Source organism: Peromyscus californicus, unplaced genomic scaffold (genome assembly GCF_007827085.1).
Source record: "Peromyscus californicus insignis strain IS unplaced genomic scaffold, ASM782708v3 Scaffold_8__1_contigs__length_139910024, whole genome shotgun sequence".
Taxonomy (NCBI): domain Eukaryota; kingdom Metazoa; phylum Chordata; class Mammalia; order Rodentia; family Cricetidae; genus Peromyscus; species Peromyscus californicus.
In genome coordinates, this window is record NW_026294606.1 from 29950034 (window position 1) to 29969983 (window position 19950).

General features: G+C 44.4%; 1 protein-coding gene across 1 annotated transcript; it reads right to left on the reverse strand.

Moving 5' to 3' along the window:
- Nucleotides 1–14417: 14417 nt before the first annotated feature.
- On the reverse strand, nucleotides 14418–18907 carry Fam50b (family with sequence similarity 50 member B). Its single transcript, XM_052727036.1, has one exon. The coding sequence runs from the start codon at nucleotides 17796–17798 to the stop codon at nucleotides 16791–16793; it is 1008 nt and encodes a 335-aa protein (XP_052582996.1). The 5' UTR covers nucleotides 17799–18907; the 3' UTR covers nucleotides 14418–16790.
- Nucleotides 18908–19950: the final 1043 nt, after the last annotated feature.

Sequence of the window (19950 nt, forward strand, 5' to 3'; positions counted from 1 at the left end):
AAACAGCAGTAGGGAGGGGCCAGCAGATGACACTTTGCTGAGTGGGAAGTGAAGGTTACAGGGAGTAAAGAGAGTGAAGCTTAGGAAGGCAGAGTGGATTTGGAATTGGACATCGTAAAGGTACAGCGAGACAAATGGTGCTGCTCTCTGAGTTACAGATGGTCTATTGTGTAAGTAAAGTGAAGAGGAAACCAAGGCCATCGGTCATAGGAGGTCAAGGAGCTTTGAGTACAGGATGGAAGACTTCTGGCAGCCAGAGATACAGGCAGGAAGTCAGATCGAAAGAAAATATGTGAGGCAGGTGCTAAGGCCCTTCCCTGAAGCTTACGGCAGAGAGATGTATACTTGAAAATAGCTCGTAAGCTTGGAACAAGGAACCATCAATGACAATGTCATGTTATAGTGACAAACATTGTTAGGATGCTCCTAGATGCTACTGGAAGCATGAAATGATGAACAGATTGTAGAGATGAAAAAACTTCAGTGCAAAAAAAAAATTATAAACAATGCCCCACTCTTTTTTTAATCCTTATTTTTAGATAGACTCTTATGTGTAGCAGAAATCTTAGAGAGTCTTATTAATAAAATCAAACCTGAGGCCAGTTATTGGGGTGAACACTGGATGATCAGAGAGACAGAACAAGCCACAGCTATTTCACCTTGCCAGTTCCTCAGCTGGTCCTGTTTCCTCAGACTGGAAGCCTCTGAGTCCTCATCCAGAATGAATCTCAGCTGAACTGTGTTGCTCCAAAGCCTGAAAACTTAACCAGGCCAAATGCTTAGCCAGCCCAATGCTTCTAGTTTCTGGTCCTCACGCCTTATTTACCTTTCTCTTTCTACCACCACTCCCTGGGATTAAAGGCTGCTTTCTGGGATTAAAGGTGTGAGTCACCACGTCTGGTTGTTTCCATTGCAGCCTTGAACTCACAGAGATCCAGAGGGATTTCTGTCTCTGGAATGCTAGGATTAAAGGCGTGTGCTACCACTGCCTAACCTCTATGTTTAATATTTGTGACTTTTCTGTTCTCTGACCCCAGGTAAGTTTATTAGGATACACAATATTTTGGGGAACACAATACCACCACACTTATGTGGGTCAGTGTTGTGGAATATTAGTTGAAGATGTGTTACATTTGTTTATGCTGTGGAGCATTTGTTTAATGATGGAAAGATGTGTTGCATTCTTTTATGTTGCATTTGTTTAACTCTGTGAAGCTGTGTTACTTTGCCTATCTAAAACACCTGATTGCTCTAATAAAGAGCTGAACAGCTAATAGCTAGGCAGGAGAGAGAAATAGGTGGGGCTTCTAGGCAGAGAGAATAAATAGGAGGAGAAATTTGGGAAGAGGGATCAAGGAGTGAAAAAAAGGAGAGGGAGAGGAGGACAACAAGGGCCAGCCATCCAGCTACACAGCAAGCCACAGAGTAAGAAGGAAAGAAATTTATATAGACTAGAGAAAGACAAAAGCCCAGAGGCAAAAGGTAGGTGGCATAATTTAAGAAAAGCTGGCTAGAAACAAGCCAAGCTAAGGCCAGGCATTCATAAGTAAGAATAAGTCTTTGTGTATTTATTTGGGAGCTGGGTGGCTGGTCCCCAAAGAGTAAAGAGTTAAAAAAAAACAAAAACAAAACAAAAACAACAGCAGCCCAGGCTGGCTTCAAGCTCAATATGTACTCAAAGCTGGCATCGTATTCCAGATCTCCCTTCCTGTACCTCCAAAGTGCTTGGGTTACAGGTATGTGCCACCATACCTTACTATGATGTTTAATAGAAATAAAATACCAGACAAAATGTTGCAATATGAAAGAACAAAGATTAACAAATAATTTATAAAGCACTCAAGAAAATAATAAACAAAACAACAGAAAAGACAGTTTGTAGCTGGAGTTTTCCTGCCTGGCCCACAGTCAGGACAAATCTCTCTCACCTGCCAGTCCCACAGCCACTCAGACCCGACCAAGTGAACACAGAGACTTATATTGATTACAAACTGTATGGCCGTGGCAGGCTTCTTGCTAACTGTTCTTACAGCTTAAATTAATCCATTTCTTATAAATTTATACCTTGCCATGTGGCTCGTGGCTTACCGGCATCTTCACATGCTGTTTGTCATCGTGGCAGCTAGCAGTGTCTCTCCGACTCAGCCTTCCACTTCCCAGCTTTATTCTCCTCCTTGTCCTGCCTATACTTCCTGCCTAGCCAATGGCCAAACAGTGTTTTATTTATTGACTAATCAGCAACACATTTGCCATACAGAACATCCCACAGCACTTCCCCCCCCCTTTTTTTTTTTAAAAAAAAGGAAGGTTTTAACCTTAACAAAGTAAAATTACATATGATTTGGGAATTTGGGTGTAGCTTTTCTTACTACTTCCTGCTGGAGGGGGGTGCTGTATCTTATGGGGACACAAAGAAAATTTTAGGATCATGGAGTAGTCTGTGAGGCTGTATCGTCTGAGCCAGTTGCCTTGAAACCATTCTGGATGTTGAATCATCTGGGCCATGGTGTCATTGGAGACCTTTCGGGGGTCTTGGCTGGTCAAACCTGATGTATCTTATTCTGGAACAAATCCATAGCCTCTGGCTTTCTGTGGGAACAAAAGCAGAGTCTCCTTTCCAAAGCAACATATCCTTATATCCAAATTTTGGAGTCAAGGTACCTTTAAAATATATATTTTGGCATAACTCAACAGCTTTTACAATCAAATGTTTTTCTGCAGTTAAGAATCCCAAAGACAACACAATCCAGATTCTCTGTGTAATATCCATTTATACGTGGCTTATTTTTTATACTACCTTTACTGTCTCTTTAAAGACTTTATTTTTAAAAACTATTTATTTCTTTATATAACTGTATATATTCCTTTTTCTTTTTCTTTCAAGCCTACATACATTTTTACACACATTGTAAACTATTACATCTGAATCTGTCTTATTGTGAATCTATTGCTTTAAACTGCAGCAGCTGTGGCTCTGCCTGCCTCAGCTTCCCAACATGGCCGTGGTTTACCACCAGCTCTGGGAGCTATTGTGGGTCTATGCTTTTATCCAAGCAGCATGTAGCCCAGAAACCTCTTTTTTTGTTTTATACTAGCGAAGGCTAAATTCACCACGCAGCTTAATGTGCCACTTGTAAAGACCTCATTCCCGCCATACTGCAAGTCAAGGGCACACGCTAGGAACCCATCAGTAGCTCAAACCGGCAGCTGCTGCTCATTTGAGAGAGACAATTAGGAACTGTTTTTAGCTCTGTTTTAGAATCTTTTTTCTCAGTTTTTAGGTGGAAACTCTTGCCCCACGTTGGGCGCCATTTGTAACTGGAGTTTTCCTGCCTGGCCCACAGTCAGGACAAATCTCTCTCACCTGCCAGTCCCACAGCCACTCAGACCCGACCAAGTGAACACAGAGACTTATATTGATTACAAACTGTATGGCCGTGGCAGGCTTCTTGCTAACTGTTCTTACAGCTTAAATTAATCCATTTCTATTAATCTATACCTTGCCATGTGGCTCGTGGCTTACCGGCATCTTCACATGCTGTTTGTCATCGTGGCAGCTGGCAGTGTCTCTCTGACTCAGCCTTCCACTTCCCAGCTTTATTCTCCTCCTTGTCCCGCCTACACTTCCTGCCTAGCCAATGGCCAAACAGTGTTTTATTTATTGACTAATCAGCAACACATTTGCCATACAGAACATCCCACAGCAAAGCACTCAAGAAAATAATAAACAAAACAACAGAAAAGACAGAAAGTGAATAGGCAACCCACTGAAAAACTATAAGGGCCAAGATACAAGAAGTGATACTTTATCCTCTTTGAAATCCCAGGGAATCCAGTACTTACCTTTTATCCCAGCACTTATGAGGCAGAGCTCTGTGAATTCGAGGCCAAGGTGTTCTACATAGTGAGTTGTAGGCTAGCCAGGACGGCACAGTAAGGGCCTGTTTCAAAACAAAGAGAGATATAGATAGATAGATAGATAGATAGATAGATAGATAGATAGACAGACAGATAGATAGATAGACAGAATTTCAGTAATGAAATAAAATCTTCACTATAACACCTTTTAAAAAAGAGTTGTAGAAAGAAATGCTTTTTATAAACAGTGAGAACTTACATTGTTGCAATCTTTTGAAAGGCTTTTCAGCTTCAGTTATCTCTTGCTAAGTAACAAAACCCCATTACAGCAGGCATTTCAATGTTATTTTTAGTAGCTTCAAATTAGAAAGTATCCATCCATCCCCAAATAAGAAATTGATTAGTGATAGTACATTCTATTAGAGTATGGAAGTCCTACTATAAAAACAGCGGTTGGGATAAAGTACACAGCACTCATATTTTAGAGAAAGTACTTCAGGGATGAGTAACATTTTTGTCTTTTGGAGGGAGACTTTAGCCTAGGTTACTATACCTACTTTTTTTTTTAACAAGTGGATAGTGACATTTGCTGGGAAGCTGTGGGGTAAATCTACCTGGGTTAGAGCTCTGGAGGGAAGGGATTAAAGTACTGACCCTGTCACCTGAGCAAACCACAGTCAAGTATCCATCATGCAGCCCTTGGGAGTGGCTGGGGCACACATAGGTCTCTTGGAGGACCTCAAGGAGGACCCCTTGCAGAGTGAGGACAGTGACCCTGACCTGATACCCAGAAAGGTTTTTTTTCATTTAAACACAATCAGTCTGGTTCTGTTTATTTTAGTCATTTTTTCTCTATTTTAAAATAATCAAGTTAACCCATACTTTATCTTGAAGCTTCCAATCTCCTTTTCAGAAACCAGGCTTTCATCACAGTTTCTGCAGTTTCAAAAAAAAAATCAGATTAAATTTTCATTAACATTTATGTTGTAAGTATATTTTATGTTTTACTAGCTAGCACATTTGTCTAGCTCACAATTCAAGAGGTACCACCTGATCCACTGTGGAAAGTGTGTCTTTCACACTCTTGTCTCCTAGCTACATTATTCTTTCATTCAGAGTAAGATAATAGTTTCTAGAATCTTGTACATCTTTTTCAGAGATATTTTATGTGCCATATAGATGAGAAAGAATTCTGTATCAGTTTGCCCTGCCCTCTTTTACAAAGCGTCATAAAACGCTTTCTGACAATTTATATAGCCACATATATGTGTTTACACACACAGAAACACACACACACACACACACAGCACTTTTTTTTTTCCTACTTAAAAAATGTGTCTTGAAGCACAAGGCAGGGTGAAGAGATTAGGAAAAATCCTCTTCCCAGAGAGACATCTGTAAATTGATCAAACTTAGCAAAATCGAATCAGTAGAACTCTCTGGAGATTGATCAAAGTGCTCATAGCAGACATGAGCAAGCATGCGCACAGTGCACATCTGTGGAAACAGTGAGGCGGAGGGAGGCTGCGGTACTGGGCTCTGTGCCAGAGAGCTGCTGGGGCTGAGCAGAGGCCCCGCCTTCACCTCCTCCAGCCCCCTGGAAAGAAGCGCCATTACCAGTTGATTGAGTGGGTATGGATAGGTCCCACCTCCCCAGGCTCCCAACTGTGGAAGTCTTACAGGACACAGGGTGTATGTATCAGCGTTGGCACATGAATGTTGGTGACCAGAGCTCTTGTTAGCACCCCAACACAGAAGGGATGTGGCGAGGATGACGTCAAGCACAGCCCCCCACTCCCTCACAGAAGTATTTGTGGAGGAATAGCTCGACTTTGCGCAGATATGCCCATCTCTGATAGAATCCTGAGGTGGAAGCATTACTCCAGGTAGATTTGGCAACCAGTCCCCTCCTCAGCTCTGGGGACCCAACCACACAGATTAGCAGTGGCATTAGTTCCCTTCAGTCATACAGACCTAGCTCCTACTCAGTTTGGAGGTCGCAGGTGGCACAGCTGTGGAAGAGTCGTCCCCACCCTTTCCCACATTGTAATCTGTGTTGAGGAACACATTTGTGCTGGCTTCAACAGTGGCCATACACCACCCTGTGCCAGGCTCTGCTTTAACTGTATAAGATGGTGAATTGATTTATGCCCCTGGGTCATGATTGAAAATGGTAAAATAACTAACTAGTGACTAGTGGAGGCGGCTCACACTTAGTTGTTATAATAAGAAGAACTCAGACTTGAAGACAAAAATCTAGGGGTTTGAGCAGAGGCAGAAAAAGGTTCAAAAAGGCAAGGACAATACTGTCAATGGGCTAACAACAGTCTCCAGGGCAGGAAATCAGGGTCCAGAGCTGATGCCTCCTTAAGACTGAAATGTGCAGTTTTCAACTGCAGTTAGGAGTCACATGGAGAAACAGAAAGAGCAACCCGGGCATAGGCAAACACTCAGCAGTAGAAAGAACCTCTAAAGTATGCAGATGTTGGGTGTAACGGAGAATGATTTCAAAGCAGCTACCACAACCATGTTCAAAGAACCACAGGAGACCACTTCTGAAGAACCAAAGGAAGGAGGTGATAATGTCGTATGAAATGGAAAATGTAAATAGTGCCATGGAATCAAATGAAAATATAAGGGCTGAAGTGAAAAATTAACTGATCTTAACAGCAGATCTGAGCAGGCAGGGGGAATAAAACAAAAATAAAAACAAAAAACAGCCAGGGGTAAAGGTAGAGTAATAGAGAACATGCAAAGAGGAATAATAATAAACCGAGCCTCATGGGATTATGGACAGCATTCAATATACCAACACAAGCATGCTGAGTGTACCAGAAAGAGAAGAGAGAACAGGGCAGGAGAAAGTGTCTAGGGCTGGGTACCTGCTCCATGTCTGACAACCTGAGCTTGATCCTTTCCTGGGACCAAAGGAAAAAGAATGGATTCCCACAGGTTGTCTTCTGGCCTCCACGGGTCCACTAAGTCACGTGTGCCCCTATTCCCCAAATAAGTAAATAAAAATGTCTTAATTTTTAAAAAGTGTTCGAAGAAGTAATGCCTGGCTGGCACTGTAGCATACATACACCTTTAGCCCCAGCACTTGGGAGACACAGGCAGGTGGATCTTTATGAGTTGAGGCTAGCCTGGTCTACATAGTAAGTTCTAGGTCAGTCAAGGTTCTTTAGTGAGAGCTTGTCTAAAGAAGACAGAACAAAGCAAAGTAAAACAAAACCCACTAAACCAAGCAAATAAACGAAACAAGGCGGGGGGGGGGGCGGCGTGTGATTTGAAGATCGATCAGGGATCAAGAACGCTGATTGCTCTTCCACAGGACGGGTTGGTCCCCAGCACCCACAAGGTGGCACAGAACTTGCTGTAACTCCAGTCCCAGGGGATCTGATGCCCTCTTTTGGCTTTCAAAGGTGCTGCACACTTTTGGAGCACAGACTTACATGCAAGGAAAACATCCACACACACACAAAATGATGAAATAGAATAAACCAAGAAAAGTGATAGCTGAAGAAAGGGTTGCCATTTGGAGAGTAGGAAGGGAGTCACAAGGAGGCCACAGGGAGAGGGGAGAACAGTAGGGGAGGGGGAAGGACAAAGAGCGATGATGATGTACCATAACAAAGCCATTACTTCACATGCTAGCTTCAAAAGTCAGCCTGACAACCTGAGTTTGACCTCCAGACCACCCTGGAGGAAGGAGAGAACCAACTCTCACAAGTTGTTCTCTGACTCCCACCCATGTACCATGAGCTGTGGTACGTGGGGACACATGCATATGTGTACCAAATGAGTAAGAGACAATTTCTAGAAAGCTGTTTTTTTTAAAAAATTACATAAACATGTTTTTAAGCAATGGCTAAAAATTTCTAACTTACTGAGAAGAACTAATCTATATATCTGGAGGGCTCAATTAATTCTAAGCAGGATTAAAACAGGGCCACAAATGAGTATAGAGTCGTGATGTGAGATCAGGTAAGAAATGGACAATTTTGAAAGCTTAAGAAGAAAAATAATTTATCAGATAGAGTAGTGTGAATTGCTTCTGCCCTTGTGGGGGGAAACCAAAGACTATATTTAAAATTGTTTCTTGTAAAACCTGAGTCATCCTTAAAACAGAGGTTGAGAAGTTTCCAAGAAGACTGTCCCAAGTCATCCTGAGGCAGGCCAGTCAGCCTCCCAGAGAAGGAAGACTGTAAGCAGGCTGCTCAGTCCAGCACATCTGTCAGAGGAAGGTAGTTTCCAAGCTTTGGAATCCTCTTCAAATATTTAGAATGCAGTTAGGGATTATGCTGTTTTAGTAAAGTGGTGTTTGTAGGTTCTTTTCTAAGATCCATGGCTTAGCTAGTCTTAGGTAGTTGGCTGTTATCTTCATATTGAGCAGGTCTTAAGTCCAATTAAAGAGCTGTTGGTTACCACCAACGCATGCCACTGCTGCACCCATGGGTTCTTGTGCCATGCTGATGTTCTTGTGGGTCAGAGGTGTCATAGCAGGGTAGGACTGTTGGTTGCCTCCCTCCTTTGGAAGCTTGCATGTCCTCAGGGAGGAGGTTTTCAGGTCAGTTCCAGCTCAGAGGACTCTGGGCCCTGTGACTGAAGTGTATGACATCTTTAGGAATGGGGACTTACCTTCCACCTCTGGGAGACACCAAGGGCAATGGAAAATGCTTTGTTTTGGGAGTCTCTTGCACAATCTTGACCAACAGCTCAAAAGAGGACTTCTCATGGCTGGGATTGGGGGTTTTGTTAGATGATCTTTGTCTCTTGGAGGGAGCATTGTTAGTACAGATGGGAAATTTTCATTTAAACTACAAATGTATATTATAGGTATTTTTAGGTAGATACTCAATAGTATGATTCCTTATGACTTCTCAGATATCCTTACTGTTATTTTACCCTCATCTTTTGTATTTCCTCACTCATACCTCCCTAATTAGAGCTCCCTGTTTTATAATAATAAAAGGTTTTTAAAGTGGGTGAAAGAAATGGGCATTTCTTCAGAGAAAATACACAAATTGTAAATAACTTAGACCAAGCGGGAAGTGGGTGAGACCATGAATCCTCAAAGTCCGTCTGCCAGTGTGATGTACTTCTGTTAGCAAGGATCCAACTCCTGAAGGTCCCTCAACCTCCCAAACCACCACCAACTGGGGACCAAATATTCAAATATCTAAGTCTATGGGGGGAATATTTCTCTTTCAAACCACCACACCCAAAACCAAAGTACAGATGCACAAAGAAAATTACGGTAAATCTGTGTGATGAATATTATTTGGTCATAAAAAGGAATGAAATATTAATGCACAGTATGACACGGATGAGCCTGGAAAGAAAGTGTGATAAAGGATAGAAGTGAGACAGAAAGAACATAAATTGCATAATTCCATGAATCTGAAATGTCCAGAATAGGAAAATCTACAGAAACAGATAACAGCAACTTTCTAAAGCTGGGAAGGAAGGTGGGATGAGAGCATCTGGCAGCCAGCACTGAGTTTGTTTTGGGAGTGATAAAAATGTTCCGGAATTATATTGTGCTAATAATGTTTGCAGAGCTCTGGGAACAGACTAAAGATCATTGAGCCGTGCACTTTATGTGGGCATGTACATATGATGAGAAACGTATGTCTGTAAATACAGATGCATTAGTTGCATATGGCTGTGGCCTCCCGTGAGACAGTCGTGTTGTTGGCTGGCCTGAAGTTGTCTGAAAGCCTCATGGGATGGGAGGATATGATTCCCGCACTGTGGCCCAGTTTGTGTTGACTGCTGGCAGATGAATTTAATTCATTGTTCCTTACCAAGTGACTCTTTCCACGAGGCTTTCTCATTGCTCTTATAGTACAGCAGCTGGCTTTTCTGGTCACGAGCGAAGGAGAGAGAAAAGCTTGTACCTTTTACAACCTTGTCTTCTGTGTCAGGAAGTTATTTCATCAAAATCCTATTGCTCATATAAGGGTACAAAAGCAAGAGAGGACTGACTGGAGGCCTGCTGGGAAGTTGGCTCTAAGTGGTGACTAAGTCCACCTGCCTCCTCTTGCCCAGTTAATTAGTTATAACTTGCCTACTAGGCAACACCCTTCTGTGTACACACCCAATATTCATATCCATATGTGTGTGTATGTATGAATATATATAGTCTTTTTCGTAAAGTCTGACTTGGTCTGAAGGTAATGGATTCTTTAGAAATAAATTTCCAAGATGAGTTAAACATGAGAGAGGCTGTTTTCTTACTACCATACACTATAACGTTTGCTTGGCAAAAATATTCGTGTACAGGAAATGTCTTTTCCTGTTGCCACCCCGCTATTAAGAAGTGGGAAACTCCAATCCTCTTGCTCAGGAATCATGAAAAGCACAAACTCAGTTTGAATCAGGCTGCTTAAGCCCATTGCAGGTTTTGTGCCAATGGTTTTACTGGGAGACATAGAAGCTTGGGTGGTCCTTATCTTGCCCCTGGGTGAGAGGATTGTTTTGCCCTGATTACACAGGACTGTCATATTCATTCCGCCAAAGCAGCTGAAAAGAAATCAAAAGGCACCTTCCTATTGTCAAAGTGAGGGAACACAGCTTTACCCAACTAGGAAATTCGAAGCCGGGAGAGTGGAGGCAGGACTCTGCAAATGCTAATATTCCAATTAGTTGATGGCCTCTCCTGGATACACCAACAGGAGACCTTCGTTTTATTTTCAATAAAGAGATCTCATCCAGTCACAGTTCTGGGAAATTCTGAGGTCTTCATACCACTCCAGGGTACCTGAGGCAGGGTGAAGGGAAGAAGGAACCTGGCATCAGAGCTATCTGATTTGATGCTGCTTGCTAACCTGGCCTGCCACCCCCGACTAGTCACTTCCCTGTCATAGGCCTCATTTCTATTCCATAGCATGAGACTACTAGACTAGCTCCAAGGTTCCCAGACCTTCAGATCACAATGGCAGCAAGGATATTCACAGCATGGTCATTCCCCTCTGTGGCCAAATTAAGATCCATTCCCCCTCCCCCAACACACACAAGCTCAGTATCTACAATGATTATGCTTTCATTTTAAAGATTTTCTAGATCTCCCAAAAAGAAAAAAAAGTCACAATCTCCATACAAACATATTCATTTTAATGGAAAAACGGTTTTACAAAATACTCAATGTCCTTCTTGTCCTCACCCCCTTACACCTTCGAAAATGCTGCTGGTCATCATTTGGGATCTCAGGCACCGTCTGTGCAGGGCCTCCTCCACTCGGCATCCAAAAATTCTTCAACAGTGTGCATGGTACACCTAGGGCCCCAATGCTTCCCAAAGGCTATGGAGAACAAGGTTGGGGGAGGCCTGGCAGGAAAGTGTAGCTTTGCCCTCCCCTGTCGTGGGGTACCAGCCACCAGACCCCTTAGCCTCAGCTGAAATGTCCCCCAGATGTGTTGGGAGCAGCTAATTGTTCTAAGCATTACTTCTAAAAAAAGGGCAGAAATGCTTCCACTGTTGTCTACTGCTCACCAGCATCACACCCAACTCAGTGTGACATAGAGCTGACTCCCTTGGAGGGAAGGGTGGGAATTTACTATTCCTCCCCTTAAAATCAAACCCATAGACTGTAGGCAGCATTTCTCTGTCCCACTAGCCCATTCCCAAATAACCGCACAGAGACTTATTAAAATGCTTGACCTATAGCTTAGGTTTGTTACTAACTAACTCTTAGACTTGTTACTAACTAGCTCTTACATCTTAAATTAACCCATATTTCTTATCCACACTCTACCACATGGTAATACCTTTTTTCAGCATGGCATATTCATCTTCTGCTTCCTCTGCATCTGCCCTTCTTCTTCCCAGCGTCCTCTCAGTCTGGCTTTCCCGCCTAACCTCTTCTTGCCTAGCTCTTGGCCAGTCATCTCTTTATTAAACCAATGAGAGTAATATATATTTTCACAGTGTACAAAAGGATTATTCCACAGCAATAGACTCCATAGCTTCCTGGTCCCAATCGCCATAGTCAGCAGCTAGTGCAGTATAATCATGCCCCATACCCCAATGTATATGTTAAAGCCTTAAATACCAGTGAATTTACATTCAGAAGTGAGAGGCAATTTAGGGTTAGATGCCTTCATGAGGGTAGGGCCTCATGATGGGATTAATTAGTCACCTTGTAGGGATAGACAATGGAGAGCTTCCTCTGTCTTGCTCCCCCTCCCTCTTCTTTTCCCTTTCCTGGCAACACACACACACACACACACACACACACACACACACACACACACACACACGCCCCAAGAGGTCACAGCCAGGACAGAGACAAAGTGCATTGGCAAGCCTGAGGGGTGGTTCACCATTCTCTTGCCATCCAGTGTAGCAGGGGTAATGTGGTTGTTAGAGAAGAAGAGGCAATAGGTGGGTTGGTCTGAAAACACAAAATCACCCTTCAAGAATGGACCTCATGACCATGGGAGCCATGATGGGACCTTGAGGTGGAAGGCATTAGAAAAAGGTAGTGCATGATAGCAGAGAAACATGAATGTGGCATTAAAGGGGAAGGAGAGGCTTCCTTCTGGAAAGGAGTCTCATTAAGAGGGATAGTTTAGGGGGAGTGTTAGTTGCAGGGAGGGGTAGGTGTGGCCTTGTTTCTTCAGGCTATGAGATCTGGCAATTCAGAATGAGCAGTGTCTTAAAGGGGCAGGCCCATATCCAACAATGGTGAGCCCCGAAAAGGAAACTGGGAAGATGCATGCACAGCACATCTGCTCTAGAGAGTGAACCATGATTACCAAAATGGTTGAGCCACTACCAAAGTCAGGGCTCTGCACAAAAACCAAGGCAGCAAAGTGTTGGACCGCAATTCTGCCGATACCAGCTGAAAAACTTTCAAGAAATCACTAGAGCCTTTCAGGCCCCCATTTGTAGAATAGGGATCATCGAGTCTGTTTCAAAAGATCTGCATAGAAGTGGAAGTAATGGAAACAGTTGAGGTATGAAAATAGCTGCTGCAGTCTACTGAATACTGGTTCCTACCATGACTAGCCATTTGTAAACCTCTGAGAGTGAATGAATGGAGCTGGTTGATCCTCCATGCGCCTGGAGAGTGGATTTTGAATGCAATGTCTTAGTCAGAACATAGAGTTCATCTTAGAGGTGGTGGAGTGAGGAATGACTTAACAGGGTAAGCTTGGTGACAGGAGCAGGGTGGGAGGGGTGAAGTGTGTTTTTAAAAACTCTTATGGCACATTAGTACCTCTGTGAAAAAGTTACAGCTTTCCTATAGATTCAATCTAAGGGAGCCTGCTAGTCTGTCTATCTCAGTCTTGAATTCCACTGGAAAGGCGTGGGTCTCGGTGCAAGAGGTTCTTACTATGTTAGGGCATTCTGAAGAGAGGTTGCCTTCATCCAAATGGATCATGAAGTCCAGTTGGCTTCTGAGGTCATGGGGAGGCAGATGTCATGAAGTCTTGGCCTCTAGGGTTGACAGGGGAACACACAGAAAGAGAGAAGAGGCCTTTCCCAACAGATTATGTGATGCCTACTAATGGTGGGAAACAGAGGGTGTGAGAACTCGCTTGTGGGTTAAGACTTCATGGGGCATGGGTTCAGCAGAGCAAAGGGTGTCTGCCTTTGAGGAGAAGCCCATGTAGTGGGCCTGCACAGGCAAGCAGAGGTCAGCAGAGCAATGTGAATATTCTGAAGAGGAGGCAACAAAAAGAGGTTGCCAGTCTGACCTTCCTCTAGGAAGAGCTTATGTGTATGTGTGTGTGCGTGTGTGGCGGGGGGGTGTGTGTCTTGGTTTTCCCAGGTCTGATGTGACTTCTATACTTCTACTGAGTGTGTTTTATGGAATTGATGTAGAAGTGGTAAGACTATGGGCCTTGCCTTTCACATCTTGAGAGAGGATGGTGTACAGCCTACTACATTTCCATTTATATAACAAGCTACAGTGGAGTCAAGTTTAGCAATTTAAGCTCTAGAAACAACCATTTGCTTGTTTTGACTAGGGATTGAACCCTGAGAACACTAAGTAAACACTCTACCACCGGGCTATATTCCCAGACTCTTTTTAATATTTTTACTCTCTATGACACAAACTCTTCCCAGGTTGCTTAGGCTGGCCTTGAGCTTGCCATCCTCCTGTTTCAGTTTCTGGAAGACCTAAGATTATAGGAGTGCACCACCATGCCAAACACAATGTCAACACTTCTTAAACATCCTCAGCCACTGAGCAGAGGAAGCAAATCAAGACACAGAAAAAAGAGGTGGGAATCCTCAGGCTTGAGCAGAAGGATGGTTCCAGAATACCAGTTCTCATCATGCAGAACACTCACCCTGGATAGGAGTGGGTGGGAAATCCGCAGATCAGTTTCCAATTAGCTGAGATTGTTGGCATGCTTGCTGATTCAGTCTCAAGATGGGAAACTTTGGGTTTGATGTATGAAGAAAGAACATTCGCCTGACACAGACTCCACTAACATATAGCTGCAGCTCGCTCATAACCAAGACTCTCTTTATCTCAAAACGATCTGTGCAATCTCCTCATTCCTGTCTCTGAAACCCCTTGCTCTTTTGTACCTCCCAGGGCACACCAGCGGCCTCCGTGGTTTGAAAGGCACCACCTACCTACCGAAGGCTTCTGCTGTCACTCTCAACCCATTCGCACTGGAGAATGTAATTTTAGGTTGACAACGCTGCACTAAGACCCTAATACTGAGAGAAGAACACAACTGACATAAAGTATGAGGCAAGTTCAATGACAACACAGGAGTCAAGCAAAATAGAAAACGAGAAATATTGATTCCAGAAAAAATATTTTTCATAATATGTTATGATTGGGTATTTGTAATGATCCTATTGTGAACACATGAATGTTGATCTGATTGAAATCTTCTTTACTTTTGGAAGGATTGGGGTGGGGAGGTTACTGCATGTGGTAAGGTAGGATTGGTACCTGAAAACCAACAACACAAAAGGCAGTGGGATACAGATATTCCTAAGGGATGTAGAAGTGTATTTCCCATTTCTGCTAAGAAGCAGTTACTTCTGGGGACCTGAATGTGGGATGGGTCTACATGTGGTCTACACTCAAAGGAATACACTCAGTTCTGAGAAGGAAACTTTATTTTCAGTAGCATGAATAGAAGTGAAAATATTATGCAATAAACCAAACACAAGAAGATAAAATACCCCATGTTCTCACAGTTTTATTCAGGAAAAAGAGAGCAGGATAGTTGATGGGAGATTGGTCAGAGGGCCAAAGTCTCAGAAGGAGGGATGAGGCTGAACTGTAAAGACAATTGCACAGTATGTTGAATATACCTAATAGTTTCAGATATTATACATTTCATTGACTAAAAACAACATTTTCATGTCCTCAATACAAAAAGTGAAAATAGCTGAGATGCCTAGGTTAAAGAGCTTAATTTCATCACCCCATTGTATTTTCATTGTAATTCAAAATTACAACACAACCTTGAACCCCATAAATATACATAACTTTTCAATGCATAGTTAAAACAAGGAAATAGATGCAGGAGTTAGAACGTGTTTGGCGCTAGTTTTTAAATGAGAGCTGGACTGGAGAACAGGGCTTAGACCTGTAGACCATTAGCAGCTGTTGAATCTAGGGCTTGAGCTGAGAAGTCGAAGTGTTGACTAGAGAGCAGACATCTGACCAACCAGAGGCTCCTTCAGTCTCAGCAAGCTTGAGTCATACAGGGATCTTGCTGGCACTCACATTCTGATTGTGCAGGTCTGGGGTGGGGCCGGAGATTAGGTCTCTATTTCAGGAGGACTGATGTGTTGACCTGAATCAGGAGCACTTAAGCCCTAAACTCTTCAGGCTTGCCGGGCTTCAAAACAGACTGATGCCTCTATCTGGCCCTGAGGAAAACTCTGGATGCAACCTGGCAACTGAGAAGTGTGTGTATGTGATCCTAAAGTCAAGCAGCACCCAAGCCAACCAACGTTGTGAGAATGCTTATTCTTGCACTGGCACAAGAAATTGGTGCCAGAAACAGAGTAAGAGGCCCAAAGTACTTGTCTTGGTCTTTTAACGTTAAAGAGGTGACCTAAAAGCTCTGTAAAAGTGATTCATAGTATGTTAGATTTTGTTTGTTTATTTTTGTTTTTTTCGAGAGGTTTCTTATTGTAGTCCCGGCTGTTCTGAAACTCACTCTGTAAACCAGGCTGGCTGCCTCCAGAGTGCTGGGATTAAAGGCGTGCGCAGCCACTGCCCGACTTTAGATGTTTTTAAATGAAAATGAACACAACACTCAATTATGAATAAAATATAAAAACTCCAAGGGTAGGGTTCGTAGTAGTGTCATGTGGAGTTATTACTGGAGCTTTTGGATGAAGGGAAATTGGTGATACTGGTCTTCTAAGCTGTATACCAGCTTTCTGACCTCCCAAGCCTTTGGCTAAACCATTTAGTTAAGGAATCCCAGAGGTGGGGCCATTTGCTGGGCTTTGTGAGGCTCCTCCCACCATCCACTGACTCTGACACCAGTGATGTGTAGGTCTACTCTAGTCCTGGCATTTCAGAGCTGGATCACAGAAATTCTTTTATGTAAAGCAACTGGGTCCACAAAAACAACAGCAGGCATTTACTGAGCTCTAAGTGTTTACAAATACTCTCTCCTCACTTTGGCCTTGTGGGGTGTTAATTCCTAGTACCGGTGGGAAAACTGAGTTACGGAGCACAGTGACTTGCTCACAACTCCGCAGCAAGTAAAACACTGAGAAAGAAAATCAGACCCTGTCTGTTGGCCCGCCAAATCACTGAGCACAACCACTCAGACAAAAACGTGACCCTTATCACACGGAGCACAACAGAAACATTAAAAATACAAAGAACAACGCCAGCAACAGAACCATCACATGCGATTCACGGGGACCCTCTGTATTTATTGAATTTCGGTAATATGAGAGTAAGGCTACCCAAGAGGGGTTCAGTATCACCGGATGGTGTACCTGTCCCACTTCTTCTCGGGGTCGTAGGGCTCCCAGCGGCTGGCAGGGAAGATGTGTTTGTTCTTCTCGTACCAGCTGCGCAGCACCACCTTGCCCGCGTGCGACTCGTCTTTCTCCATTGTGGCATCGCTCAGCAGCCGCACATCGTCGTGCACGTCGAAGCTGAAGAGTGGCCCACTCTTGCCCCGCGCCTTGGCCACAATGAAATCGTAGAAGGTGTGGTAGTGCGGCAGGATGAGGTCCTCCTTGACATACATGAGCTGCTCCACGCCTGCGGCGCGCAGCTCCCGGAAATCCCTGCGCAGCCCCTGTAGCGCCCTCTTCAGGAACTGCTGCACGGTGCTGCCCTTGCGCATGCGTACCGTGCGCCGGTGGCCAGACCCATCCCAGTAGCTGAAAGTGATCTCCACCTCCTCGCCCTTCACCTTCTCGCGCTTCGCCTCCCACTCCTGCCTCAGCTCCTCGCGTAGCCGGTTCTCCTCTTCCTCGCGCTCGCGGTCGGGCAGGAAGCTGGTATCCACATCGGGGTTCTTGCCCAAGTTCTTCTTGGCCCCACCACTGTGGGCCTCATTGCCCTCAGCCCTGCGGCCATCCTCTTGGTCGCCGTCATCTTCCTCTTCCAGAGTGAAGGACAGGTTGGAGATCTTCCGCTTGCGCTCGCGCCTTCGCTCCTTCTCCCGCAGCATCTCCAGCTGTAGCCGGCGCTGCTCCAGCTGCTCCCTCTTGGCCAGTTGCATCTCCCGTTCCCTCAGCAGGGCTTCCTGCTTGGCCTTCATGTCATTCAGGGTCACCAGGCCCACCGTACTGGACTTCAGCTCGGCCTCCACAGCGTCGTAGTGTGCTGAGAACTTCTTGTCCACCTTTGACTTCATGATGGTCTCCTCCGCGATGCGCTGCTTCAGCACCTCCATCTGCTCCTTCTGCTTCTCCCGCTTCTTGATCAGGTGCATGGCCCGGCCGGCCTCCCGCATGGTGCCCTTGTACTGCGCCATGCCTGCAGCTCAGCACAGTCCCTAGGTCCTGCCCAGTCTCTGTCTCTGGTAGCCTTCTGGGTCTGACGTCAGATTCTGCAGCTAGGAACAAACAAACAAAACGGTTGGGAATCAAACCGCCACAGCAGCTTCGTTAGTGGTCTACACCAGCACCTTTCGATAGAACTTCCTCTCTGTCGGATGATTCTGTTTCCGAGGTGACCCAGTGTGGTAACTACCGACCACATAAGGCCCCTGAGCACGTGAAAAGCAACTGCTATCACCAAGGGAGCAATTTTACTTCAAATTGAGATAGCTTTGTGTCACAACTGTTCAGTGTGGGTTTTGAGGAGCTGCATGTGGAGGTTGACCCTACAGAGCAAACCTTTATTCCACATGCTGCCTAGGTGTCTGCTCAAGCATAGCCATGCCAGAGCATGGCACAAGAGAGCCTGGGCCTGAGCTCGTGAGTACTGGCCATAGGAAAACTGGGATCGAGAGGAAAACTGTGTCTTCTGATGAGGAAGGTTGGCCCTGCAGGATAGATCTTGTCTTTGTTGGACCACCCTCCTGCAGGACAGGGAAAGAGTTAATTCTTGGGAGCTTTCCCTATGTGCACCTCCCTGGAAAATGATGATGCAAGCTGAAGTTCCCATTAATGTTATGGTCATGGCAGGTCCTGACCAGCTTCCATCCCTACCACAGTCTTAGGAATGATTTCTGCATGGAGTACTAGTTGAACTCACCTAAAGTACACAGAAGCAAATGAATGCTGGTCTCTCCCTCCCTTGCTGTGAGAAACAAGACATCAGGAACTGCATGCAGCAGAGGCAGGCTAAGTAAAAAATGCCTTCTCTTCGCTTCAGCCAAAGCAAAAGAGAGACCTCCTAATTTAATGGACTCAACGTGAACTGACCACTTTCTACTAGTACCGGTTCGACCCTCCTTACCCTTCTAGAGCTCCACCATTACTCAATGGATTCTCACTCACACCCATGCACCCCATGACAACTAACATCCCCTTATCCAACTCTTCCCATACCCCAAACTAGTCCCCCATGCTCTCTGGAACACAGTGCATTGGCAAACTCATAGGACATCCCCTTTAAACTTCTGGGAGTAGACCGAAGCCAGGTCTCCTCTGAGGACACCATTTCTCCACGTAGCTCCATATCAGTGTTTTCTCTGACTTTCTACATCATACCAAAACAAAAACAAAACAAAAAACAAAAAACTAAATGTGAGACATGTTTCATCACCATTTCAATAATACCTTTACTTTCTTTGATATTGCAAGCCACTCTGTAGCTTATGCTGCACCCTGGCCTGCTAATGGGATCACTGCTTGAATTCCTCATCCTGCTAAGTCCTTGGAAATCATCAGCACATGCTCAGTTGCTGCCTTTTTCCATCCCAGCCCATTGCTATCCCAGGTGTCAGCAGCACAGCCCATCCAGCACCTTCACCTCACTTACAATAACTTCTTCCTTGTCCACTCATTCTCCTATCCACATGGTAATTAATACCTTAGCTCTTACGACAACCAACAGATTCATCTTAAGTTCCCCACATAGTTCCTTTGCATTCATGTTCTCTAGTTTTTTGGATTCCAACTGCCCTCTGTTAGCCCAGACCTCCACATCCAAAGGCCCCCTGCACCTGCCCATTATCATCACACCCTCCTATACTTCTGTGCTTCCCATCCACCAAGGATCAAACTTCTTCCTAATGCCTTCACACCTCCTGCCTGCTGAAATTCTAAGAAACCCTAATCCTGGCTAAATCTGGAGTATCTCTCAGCTCTTACATCCAGGTAGTTGATTGACTAAGAAAATGAACAAACTGCTGGCCAGCTTCACTTTAAATCCATGACTTCAGGCCTCTATGAGGACTCAATACCACCTAGAAACTGCCATACTGCCACAATGTGTCTGCTGTCCCACTCTTCAAGACAGAGATCTCATTCCTCCTCCATCTCCACTTAACCCCTGATATGGCTCAGTGGCTGGGGATCCTTTTGTCCTACACCTCTTAGTTCTTGTAGCTATTATTTGATACCAGAATCCTAACCTCTCACAAATGTCATGACACATAGATTGCACTTGCTTTGTTAGATCAGTTTAACACAGCACTTTCTCTAAAAATATTATCTGGGAAGGAGGTTTCTAAACTC